This window comes from Coturnix japonica, chromosome 1 (genome assembly GCF_054131305.1).
Source record: "Coturnix japonica strain WE chromosome 1, WE-NBRP24, whole genome shotgun sequence".
Taxonomy (NCBI): domain Eukaryota; kingdom Metazoa; phylum Chordata; class Aves; order Galliformes; family Phasianidae; genus Coturnix; species Coturnix japonica.
Genome location: NC_140663.1, coordinates 115,531,746 through 115,543,480, shown reverse-complemented (window position 1 = coordinate 115,543,480; position 11,735 = coordinate 115,531,746). Strand labels below are relative to the sequence as shown.

General features: G+C 49.8%; 1 protein-coding gene across 1 annotated transcript; it reads left to right on the top strand.

Moving 5' to 3' along the window:
* Positions 1-6,779: 6,779 nt before the first annotated feature.
* LOC146762659 (rho GTPase-activating protein 32-like) lies at positions 6,780-9,496 on the top strand. Its single transcript, XM_085536545.1, has 3 exons — positions 6,780-7,036; positions 7,728-7,873; positions 8,118-9,496. Exons 1-3 carry the CDS (start codon positions 6,780-6,782, stop codon positions 8,591-8,593), a joined length of 879 nt encoding a protein of 292 aa, XP_085392671.1. The 3' UTR covers positions 8,594-9,496.
* The last annotated feature ends 2,239 nt before the right edge of the window (positions 9,497-11,735 follow it).

Here is an 11,735-nt window from a genome sequence, read left to right as displayed (position 1 = left end):
TGTTGTCTCTGCAAACAGCCACATCCGTGGGGACTGGTGGCTTTTTCACGTTACCCTTGTGTTTCAAGTCCTACATCCAGTTACTTGTGCTGTTTGAAAGCACCATCTTAGAGGCAGCCTTGATTTCTCCAGCCCCGAGCTTTGTGCCACGAGAGCTCTCCTGCTTCTCTCTGTGATGGGAGACGGAATGGAAGGCCCTGCAGAAGTCTGGGTAGGTGATATCACTTGCTGTTCCCTTCCCCACCCATGCTGGGAAAAGCAGGGAATGGGACTGGGGGATGTTCCGGTGGTGGGATCCTGCCTCAGCAGAACTGAATGGCAGTTCTGATCCACATATTTTAACGTGAGTGAATCTGACACTAACGACAGAAGCAAGGGGCCTGTGGGGAAAAAATGTATGTACTGCAATTTGTGGTGCAAAGTGTTCTCAGAACTGCTGCTTACGGTGCCCATGTGGCTTCCTTTTTGATGGGGAAAGGATTAACTTGGTAATTTTAATGAATCTATTTCCTTTCTGTTCATCTTTCATACTGCCTCTCAAAAAACTATCTGTGGATTCTCAAGTAATATTTCTTGCTTACACATGAACCTGCGCTTTCGTGTGTGCAAAGGATCTTATCATCTCTGTCTGTGTTTCTTTTAGACCCTGAGGTAGAGCAGAGTAGAACACAGACTTGGGTGAATCTTCAGTCAGGAGCAGGGACATGTAGTGCTCATCTTAGGTGTCTGGCTGACAACAAGAGCAGAGAGGTAAGTTTAATAGGGTCGCATGCCCATTTTATTTTATTTTTCATTCATGATGCATAGAGGCGTTACCCAGACAAAGTGAGCATTTGTCAGCTGGACTTTCTAGAAATGATCTAGGCAGTGAAATCAGTTTGAAGCATCCCAAAGAGCCCTGCAAAAGAATGCTGAGAGTTAATCTAGCACCCTCCTTTGGAAACCTGCGGTGTCTGTCAGCTCTTCAGCTGTGCCCAAACACCTCCCATTGCGCTGCCACACCAGGATAGAATTCCAAGCCCACAGTGAGTTCTGGAATGTTGTGGTGCTGTGTTGGAATCACATGTGAACACGTGGTCTTGCCTTCCTCCCTTGTGGGGGGTCCTGGTGGACCAGGCTGGTGGCCCTTCATGATGTCATAAGCGTCTGGAATGAGGGGAGGAGCAGTGTGTTCTGTGTTCCTTTGTGGGTGAGCAGGAGTTCGGAGTGGTTGGTTGGCTTGTTGTTCTTGTGTGTTTAGTGCCTTTTTCTTGACACCATCTTGCGCAGCAGCTTGTAGGTAAGCTGAACCAGCATGGGATGGACAGGTGGGCAGTGAGGTGTTGAGAACTGCTGGCTGTTGGAGCTCACAGCACTGTATTGCTTACTCTTGACCACCAGATGTAACTTTCCCCTGGTACTCACATTCCAAAGGGGGTGTCCGTAAAGGTGGCACCCATCCCATGTTTCTTCCGTTGTCTTCTTTGCTCAACTGTGGAAGCATCGTAAAGTTGCTGGGCAGGCAGGCATCACGTAGCCTGAGACTCAGCATGTCTTGCAGCAAGTGGATGGGACAGTTGTGCTGTGTGCGTTATTCCATGGCTGTCTTAGCCCTGCTCACTGACTTGCTCTTTCTCTCTCTTCTGCCCACCCTCCACCCACTGCCTCGGTGCAGCTTTTGCTCTCAGAACATCTGAGCAAAGTGACAAGGAACTGCTGCAGATAGCTTGAGGTGATCTCGTTGCCAGGTACGTGCCATGTTTTGTCCCCCCACATCGTTTTGCATGCCGCGGGTTTCTTCACTGCCCTCCAGCTCAGACCTCAGAAGGGTACCATCTAATGCCCTGTTATTGCCCTGGAGAGCGCTCTGGGTGAATGCATCTGCTGCTCTATGCCAGAGTCCCCATCTGCTGGCAGAGGGATAGCAACTTGGTACAACGCTGCCTAATAGGCTGTCACGTTGGAATAGACTGAAGCAAGGGGTAGTTTCTCAAACACCTGCCTATGCCGCAGAGTATGCAAGGGTAGTTTTGAAGAAGTCTCTCCATACTGTGCTGTGTGAATAGAGAAAAAAGAACTGTGTTTTTGCTCTGTTCCAGCTGGTCACACCTGCTGTGATGGGCGTCGCGTGCAGCAAGATCAGCCATGGGCCTGAAGTGGTGGGGACGGAGGTAGAGTATGAAGCTCTGTCTTGTCTTTGTTCCCTGTGTTGGGGCAGCAGTGGGAGCCACAGATGTACTCTCCTGCAGGAAAGAGTGGGCCAAAGGGGGCCAGGCCACCTGTCTGCGCCAGTGCCATTGTTGATTAGTCTGTGTAAACAGAGACGCATCTTTGCATGGCCTGGTGATCCCGCTGCACACCAGGAAGAGAAACGACTGTCATGAGACATGCAGCTCCTTCTGAAGTGCTCCTGATAAGGACGGAGCGCATTTCCTGCAGCTTTCTCTGCAGATGTGCTCCTCACCTTGAAATCCTCCTTGTTTGTCCTCAGCTCCTGACCATGGCCTGTGCTCTGTTTTGCAGGCTGATAACATGTGGAAGCCACAGCTGGTGCGTGCAGAGTCATCTATCAACGTTCCAGCGATTGCGGCGGCCCATGTTATTAAGACCTACGTTGCCCAGGAGCCAGATGAAGTCTCCCTGGAGGTAAGCAGTTACAGGTGTTCCTTGTTGTCATGCATGGGAGAGTACAAGGTGTGAATGCCTCAGGAATAGTCTCAGACACCTTCAGAATGTCTCGTGAGGTGAAGCTTCGAGGGTTTGGTTCCAGCTTAGACTTGTGCTGGGTTGGGAGGAGTTCAGCCATCTCTTCACTATGGTTTGATTGGGCATGTGAAACTTCTGATCAAACAGATCCTGCCCAGTATGTTGTGTAACTCTTGTACCTCCAAGTTCAGTTTAAGAAGGGAAAATACTTTGGGGGCTGCAAATTGTTGTCAAGCTTTAGGATATTCTGCAGCGCAAAAGAAGGCAGTTATTTGAGCTGTGTTTTCCTCACAGCTGTGCTGAAGCTGGGGTTGATGTTTCAATCTCTTGCAGGTGGGAGACGTGGTGTGCATTATTGATATGCCACAAAAGGAGATGAGCCCCTGGTGGAGAGGCAAGCGTGGCTTTCAGGTATGCACATGCTTCCAACTAGAGAGCGCAACTTCAGTAGAGTCAGGAATCTCAGATTGGAGCTGCTCTGCCTGCGCAGGAGGGCTTCTGGACACAAACAGTTGCCCTGTGTCGGTGTCAGAGGACCTTCCCTTTGGCTCTGGGCTCGGGCTAATGCCCACCTGTCTTTTTGTTCTTGTTACAGACTGGATCTTTCCCTAGTGAGTGCGTGGAACTCATTAGTGGAAAAGTTCCTGAGTCCCTGGTCAATTCATTGCGAAAGCCAGGTACACATGTTACATTTGATAATGTGGGTTAGTAAAATGGGGTGGCTTTCAGGGGTTTCGTTAATGCCCGAGTTGAGCAAGATTAGCAAGAGGACTGCATCAAGCCCCATCGGAACACGCAGAGATCTGGCCCAATCTGTTTATTATTGGGTTTGGGGAAGTCACAGAATCCTCCTTGAATGGCTTGGGATTGGAAGGGGCCTAAAGGATCCTCAGGCTCCAAGGCCCTTGCCTCAGTCTGGGTCTCCATCCTGCGCATTTAGTAGGAGACGAGAGCAGGCTGTCCAGGGCCCCTTCCAACCTGGCCTTGGGCACTTGCAGGGATGAAAAATCTGTTCTTGCTTGTCCTTGTTGGGAATGTTCTTCCCATTGTTCCATGCTCTGTCTAATGCATTAAGCTCGGCCTCATCCAACCGATCCAAGTCTGAAACGAACTGGTTTCTTTGTTTTGTTGCGCAGTGCCAAAGAAACGGGGCAAGCTCCTCCCCTTCCTTCGCTCCTTGGTGAAGGCCCGCCCCCAGAGAGTGAAGCAGCCAGAGCCAGAGAAGGAAGGGGTATTTGGGTGTGACCTGGGGGAGCACCTTCTCCGCTCTGGCCGTGATGGTAAGGAACAGCCCATTCCTGAGATCTGCCTCCCTTGGGCATCTAAAGATGAAAGGGAGATCATATCCAGCAATTGTTTCAGCCTGAAAAAGTAGGAATCCTTCTGGCCACAGAGGGCATCCTGCATCCTTTTCCTAGCTCTTCTGGTTGTGAGATTGGATTCCTCCATTCCCGAGAGAGCTGTGATGGGACTTGCAGTGTCTGTGGCTTTGCCAGAATTACTTTCTGCAGGCTGTTCATAGGTCATGGCATTTCTGGAAAGCCCAGAACACATCTCTGTGCAGTTTCCTCACAGCTGTCTCTGCCAGCTTTCTCCTCCAAGGAGGAAGCAAGCGGTAGCCCGGTTGGGCTTAGTGGATGGGATGTGAGAAGAGCACGGCCTGAACCAGGACTTGAGTAAGAAGCTCAGCTAACCGCCGGCTCTTCTTCTGTAGTCCCCCAGGTCCTCCAGAGCTGCTCTGAATTCATCGAACAGCATGGTGTGGTGCGGGGGATATACCGCTTGTCCGGCGTCGCATCCAAGATCCAACGACTGCGGTAAGAGTGCTGCGACTGACACAGCTGTCAGTAGGGGCACATGCCATGCTGCGGGTGTTCAGAGGAACCCCTTCCTTTTCATGACTGTATTTTGTGTGGCTTTGGACTTGTTTTCGTCTTTCTCAAAGCCCTCTGCCCAATTCTGTGTCATTCTCTGCAGCCATGAATTTGATTCAGAGCAGCTTCCTGAGCTTAGCGTCTGTGACATTCACAGTGTGAGCTCCCTATGTAAGATGTACTTCAGGGAGCTCCCAAACCCTCTCCTGACTGACCAGCTGTATGCCAAGTTCTCGGTAAGCACAGGGCAATGTCTTGGAAAAGATATGTACCTCTTCCCTGGGCGTCCTGGCTGAAGGTTGCAGCAGTGCCCCAGCTCTGAGGTCTTATTTCTGTTAGCCCCATGAGGCATGTCTTTGCCACATCCTACCTCTCACTGATGCCGCTTTTGGTGGTGCTAGGAGGAGCTTATTTAAGTTATTCACCATGCTTGCGAGAATTCCCTTTCCTTTGCTGTTCCTCAGCTATTGGTAGAATGGGGTTAATAGCAAAGTGGACTTGGAGACAAATGCCTGCTGCGAGGAGCTGCACTGCGCAATCAGGCAGTAAAGCCCCCCAGAGCTTGCACTGCTTGGCCTTGATGACACAGGCTGCGTGCTGAGGTGTTCCCCTGATGCCTCTTGCAAGGCATCAAGTCTGTCTTGGTGCTGACCACCAGCACGCTGTCCCCACGGTTCCCAAACCTGTGGCAGCCATCTAGGCTGACTGGTGTCTGACTCCCTTCCTGCCTTTTTCTAGGATGCTGCCGGTGCTGCCACAGAGGAGGAGCGATTGCTGAGAATGAAGGACGCCATCCAGCAGCTGCCCGCTCCTCACTACAGGTCAGTGCTGCACTTGGTTTGCGGAGCTCAGCCCTGCGGCCTTTCAGAGGGCGATGATGCGATTCCAGGTGTTGCCTCACACTGGCAACATCATGCGTCTGCACGCTGAAGCGGCTGAAGGCTGCATCAAGTCAATTGATTGGGTCAGTTCCTTGGCATGGGGGCACGGTTGGTGCAGCCAATGGCTGCGGCTGTGCTTTGCAGGGCTTGGTGCTGCAGCGTGGTGGCACTGGGAACGTTTTATCTACTTCCTATTCAGGGACGGTAGCAATGACATCATCTAGCATGAAGTGAGGTTTGTTTTGTGCACTGCAGCACGGCTTGCTTTTTGTGCTGAACATCTGCCCCTCGTGTCTTCCAGGACGCTGGAGTACCTGATGCGTCATTTGGCGTCTCTTGCTGGGAACTGCTCGGTCACCAACATGGACGCTCAGAATTTAGCAATAGTGTGGGCTCCAAACCTCTTAAGGTAAACTTCTTTTTCTGTTTAAGCACAACACTTAGTTCTGCTCTCCAGAAAGAAAGCAATCCTCCCTTCTTCTTCATCTGATGTGCTCTTCTCCTTTAAAAGCTGTCAGAAGTGGCTGGCAGCAGAGAAGGAGCCTGCACTGCTCTACCCCAACCCCAGGGGCACAATTTGTAGATGACAGTTTCTGCTCTCTTGTTTAGCTGGGACTGCTGTGTCCTTGATCATTCAGGAGAATTTCGTCAGTGGCATTGCTGATTGCCCACTGCGGAAGTCTCCAGAGCCCAGTTTGACTGCTTTGGGCTGCAAAAATTTAGACCTGAGGAAACAGTCTTGGAGGAATGACTTGTAAAATCTGCCTTTTCTTCAGATCCCAGCAGAGCCAGTCTGCCTGCACCAGTGGAGGAGCTGCCTGCTTGGAAGTGCAGATGCAGACAGCTGTGGTGGAATTCCTCATTAGCCACACAGATGGCCTCTTCGGCTCCCAGTCCACATCAGCCATGGGAGAGGAATCAGGTGAGCATCTTCCTCCATTAGCTTGATCTTGATCCAATCCAGGCCTTCTCCAAGATCTTTCAAATACGCTTTGACTCTCAATGGGACAGAAGGCTTCTGGGCTTAGATGAGAGTATGGCACCCTGTTGCTGGATCCTGAGAAGGTCTGAGGCCAGACTTTACATGGAGAAAACCATCCCTGCCTTTATGATGTTTTGAATGGGGGTGAAGCATGATTGAAGTGTGGCAGCAAAGCTTTCTGAGTTCCCAGACCCATTTTCTAGGGTGTTTTTTTTTATGCCAGTTTCGATACAGCGAGCAGCCCTTAATTATGGCTGTGTCCTTTGCCACAAGCATAACTCTGAGCACCCAGTTACTTTGAGCTCCTCTTCTTCCAGTGGCTCGGATAAGCAAGTCTGAGAAAAATACAGAACTGGGATGGCTATGCTGCTGCTTTCTGATCCTCCCACTTACCTGTGGTTTTCCCTTGCAGGGCACAGTTCTCTCCCTGGGCCCAAGTCGGTGTGGGAGTCTCCTCCTGCCAGAAAGCTGCTCACTTTGCAGGAGGCACAGGCTCTGCAAAGAGGCCAGAGCAGCTCTCCTGCTGTGACACGAAGCAGTGAGATCGAAGTGGAGGGAGGCCCTGCAGCTGTACCAGGGAGATTCCACACAATCATTGATTTTCCATCTGAAAGGTAAAGAGGACTTCCCTTTCCAGCCCCTTTCATAACTGGTCAGATGGGCTTTATTGGTTTACTTTTTGTCCATTATATCTCCAAGGATTCAACTAATACACAGTTGCCCGATGGGCTCAGTGAAGCCACACAAGGGTGTCTTTCCTTCCTGGCTGGGCAGGCAGTCACGAGATGCAGAGAGCCACACTGACGTCTATCCTGGTCTGTGCTGGCTGTACCTGGAAATGTTGGGGTTTTCCAGATTTCAGGGCCACATGCCTGAAACAAGTTCCAGTTCTTCTCTAAGCAGAGCTGGTGGTCAGAATTGCTGGCACTAGAAATTAGAGATGTCAGTGAGCTGAGGCTGAGGTGGTGTTAGCGTGTCAGAGATGCTTTCGAGCCTCCCTTATGGCCGCACAGTTCCTCAGAAAGCAATTATGCCTGCCAGCTCCTGTCCTGTCCGGCTGTGGAGCCTTTGCTCACATGCTCTGCATCTTGTTTGACATCGTTGAGAGGAATGTAGCCAGCAGGACTTCAGAGCTGAGCTGTAGGAATGGAAAAGTCCTCTGCCATTTGAAACAGAGTGTGTTTCTAAGCTGTGTTTCAGCAGAAACCAGGCAATGCCAGGAACGGGCAACTATTGGCAAGGGCTTGGTGCAGCTCTTCCCTCACTGTGCACCACGACTGACAACATGCTCTGTTTTCTCTCCAGACCAGGTTCTCCCAGAAAGAGGAAGGAATCACCAGCTGGCAGTTGGTGTTCCTGCCTCTGCCTGCGCAGACCATCCCCTGTGGCGGAATGCCAACTGCAGTGCAGTGCCAGGGAGCCCTCGGAAGCAGAACTCATGGTCCTGGCAGGTAAGGGTGCAAAATCCAGCTTTCAAAACACTGCTTGTCAGCAACACAGGTAGAATTCATGCTTTCAGTGGGCTTGTAACTCCTTCTGGCATTCAGGCCCGTGACTGACATCTTCAGGTGACTCCTGTTTTCCCAAAGGAGTCTCTCAAGCTGTTTGAAGCCTACTTGACAGGCAGCACCAAGCCTTTGCCTCCATGGGCAGAGAAAGTTGGACGCTAACCCCTGTGTATCCATTCCTTCCTAGGTGAATCGAGCCCTTGTGAACCCAGGTCAAGTGCTGATGGCTCAGAGAGCACTTCCATCAACGGAGAGCTCATGGGAAGTACAGGTCACAGCAATTCAAATGTCAGCCTTCCGTGTGACTGCAACGATAGAGAGAAGGAGGTCATCGTTGTTCAGGCACACACTTCTCCCAGCTCTGCTGAAGGGGCTGACCTGAGCCTGCCAGAAACTGCAGTCACCAGCCTGGACTGTGGCCCGGTGCCTTTGCAGTGTAGCCCAGCCCAAACACAACCTGAGTGCCCCGACAGCAGCACCTCCAATCAGGACAAAGTCACTGTCACTGAGGAGAAGCCGAGCCTCTTGGAGGGGGACTTGGAGTCAGGCCTCCAGTCCCAGGCTCCCGGCAGCAGCACGAGCTCCGAGACACTGTCTCCTCAACAACAGGGGACGATTCCCATCTTTCCCATGGACCTCTCACATCCTCCTTTCTCTGAGTGACTAAAGGTACGCTCATGCTCAGTCAATGGGATGGGGTGTTGGAAGAAGAAATGCTTAGAAGAAAAAATTTCCAGTGTTCAGTTACAAAGAACAGCAGCAGAATTATCATCATCCTGCTGCCAGTCTTCAGTGTTGCTGCTTGAAGGTTGAAAGAGCAGAGTGTTTCTTTCAAGAAAAAATGTTGCGCTTATTTGTATTTGTAAGCACGCTGTCCAGAATGTGGGTGTCACCATTTGTTTTCCAGTGCAAATAACATGGCAAAAGTAACACTACGCGTTCCCACATTTTGGAAGGGCATGTATGGTCTTACTAGATTTTCCAAGTGAAATAACATATGACCAAACACTGCTCCTACTTCAGAATATATCCTGAGTTCATCCCACCTAATACAGACAGAATCATCTTCTGCTCTGTTATTAGAGTATGGCAGATGGTTTGCACTGTTGACTAAACATATTTTAGCATCATAGAACCATAGAATATCCCAGTTTGGAAGGAATCCAAAAAGATCATCAAGTACAACTCCTGGATCCACACAGGACTACCCAAAAATCAGACCCTATGTCTGAGAGCACTGTCCAAAATACTTCTTGAAATCTGGCAAGCTCAGTGCTGTGACTACTTAATCAATCACCATAAATCTTACTTCCATTGATTCCTGAGAATTTCTTGGATGACCATGTTCCTAGGTCATATGTATCCAAGTTAGATTGCATGAACCAAGCAGATAAATGTGATCTCATCCTCAACAATTTTGCATAAACCAAAAAGCACTGAGTTTTGTAAATGGGAAAGAAACACAAAGCAGACACAGTTCTTATTCAAACTATAAAATGTCTAGATGTTTCATGGGAAAAATAAATTTATATTGAATATATTTATATGTAAATTTTATTGTACAGTATATTTAAAAGAACATTAAAAACAATGACAAAACGTGCTACTGTTTTATTCGCCTTCACAATGATGATGAAGAAAATTAAGTACAGAAGGATGTTGTCCCAGATTAGACTTCTGTAAGTGTAAACTCAGAGACCGAAACTACTGTCTTGATTTTCAGATGTCCTTTGCCCAAACCAGTGGGGTTGCTCAGGTGTGTGTAGGTCAGTGGGTATGTGTGCAAGGACGAGCATGCACATATATGTGTGTGCACAGGGGTGTGCAGAGTGTTGGAGCTGAGCAAGGACATTGTGGTACCGGTATGTGCATGTACTTTGGGAGTGAAAGGAAGGGGTTACACATGTGTCTGTGTGTGTGAACACAGGGCTGCACTGAGGGATGTGGACGCGTGAGTGTGTGTGAGCACATGGATAGCGCATGGATGTGGTGGCAAAAATGTGTGCTTGCACAGGGGTGTGCTGAAGAGTTGGGTTGCTCACAGGAGCACACAAAGGGATGTTTTCTGGTAGTTGTTGGCACATACAAGTTCCCAGGAATGGTTTGCACACATCTGTGAATGCAAATGAGGACACACGATGCGGCGCGTGCACATGGGTGTGCAAAATGGGCAGAGTGGCGCACGTGTGTGTGTGTGCACGTGGATAGGTGGAAGGCTGGGGTGCAGGTTGACCTCTGCTGAGGTGAGTGTGTCCAGGTGTGGAGCCCTCAGTACAAGAAAGACATAGAGATTTTGGTAAGGGTCCAGAGGAGGGCCACGAAGACGATCAGAGGGCTGGAGCACCTACCCTATGAGGACAGGCTGAGGGAGTTGGGCTTGTTCAGCCTGGAGAAGAGAAGGCTGAGGGGTGACCTCATTGCAGCCTTTCAATACCTGAAGGGAACATACACCTAGGAGGGGAGTAAACTCTTTGAAAGGGCTGACAATAGCAGGACTAGGGGAAATGGATCCAAGTTGAAGTAGGGAAGATTTTGGTTGGATGTTAGGGGGAAGTTCTTTACTAAGACGGTGGTTAGGCCCTGGAACAGGCTGCCCAGGGTGGTTGTGGATGCCCCGTCCTTGGAGGTGTTCAAGGCCAGGTTGGACAGGGCCCTGGGCAACCTGATCTAGTAAATGTGTATGTTTGGTGGCCCTGCTAGGCAGGGCGGTTGGAACTACATGATCCTTGAGGTCCCTTCCAACCCAGGTCATTCTGTGATTCTGTGATTCTGTGATTCTGTGATTCTGTGATTCTGTGATTCTGTGAGTGGGGGCTCACGCTGTTGCTCAGTGGTAGATTTGTTCATGTTGAGTGTTATCAGGAAACTCGCTCAACACTGAAGGCCTTGCAAAAGTCTTGTTGAGTGATGTCAGTTGCTTTAACTTTCCCCACTGATGCTGTCACTCCACTGGAGAAGGAAACCAAAGCGACCAGGCTGCATGTCTCCATTTCCACTGTTTCTCCATTTCCTTTTAGTTGCTCCCTGTAACCAGCAGGTTCAGCCATGCTGCTTTCCTGCCTCCCCTGCTGGATTTCATGTGGTTGGGATGGAGCTCAGAGCTCCAGATCTGAGAAAGTTTTTCTGAGAAATTTACCATCTCTTTTCCATTCCTTTGCCCCTAAAAACTGTTTTCCAGTCACTCTCGTCCAATAATTCTTTGAGCAGCCTGCAGCTGACTGACTCTTCTGAAGCTCAGGGTCCTGACTTTGCTTTTTGCCAGGCCCGCATTCCTTGAGATGAGGAACTCTATGAGGGCATTGTCACTACAGCCCTGACCACCTCCACTCTTAACCTCTGGCGTGCACCATGTCCAGTAATGCTTCCCTTCTGCTTGTTGTGCTTAATACTTGGGCCATAGAGTTATTCTCAGTGCACTCCAGCAGTCTCTCAGATAGCTTGCAGCCAGCCATGTTGCTTCCCCAGCCTGACTGGAATCCCCCATCATGTTGAGAGTCAGAAATCATCCCATCACTTAGTGCCTAAAAAGGAGCTGAGAATCTTTTCTTGCTCAAGTCCTACTTCCAAGCTTAACCACCTACAGGGAAATAGATGTCACTTTTCTGGTGTCCTTCAATTCCATGTCCACATTTTCCCAAAAGCAAAAGAATTTGGAGGTAACCACCTGCAGTGAAGTGAGCGATTTCTGTGCCTATTTCTGATCATGACAATGACCTCAGAGGTCACACTTAATTGACAATGCCTGTTTCCATTCTGACAAAGGCTGTAGTTGAAGCTGACTTCCCAAGGCTGCCATACGTGGTGG

Excerpts from the sequence above, each read along its gene's own strand:
- LOC146762659 (XM_085536545.1), top strand. The coding sequence starts at position 6,780 with ATGGCTATGCTGCTGCTTTCTGATCCTCCCACTTACCTGTGGTTTTCC. Across the intron at positions 7,037-7,727 it reads ATTGATTTTCCATCTGAAAG|ACCAGGTTCTCCCAGAAAGA; the intron begins GTAAAGAGGACT and ends TTTTCTCTCCAG. Across the intron at positions 7,874-8,117 it reads AGAACTCATGGTCCTGGCAG|GTGAATCGAGCCCTTGTGAA; the intron begins GTAAGGGTGCAA and ends ATTCCTTCCTAG.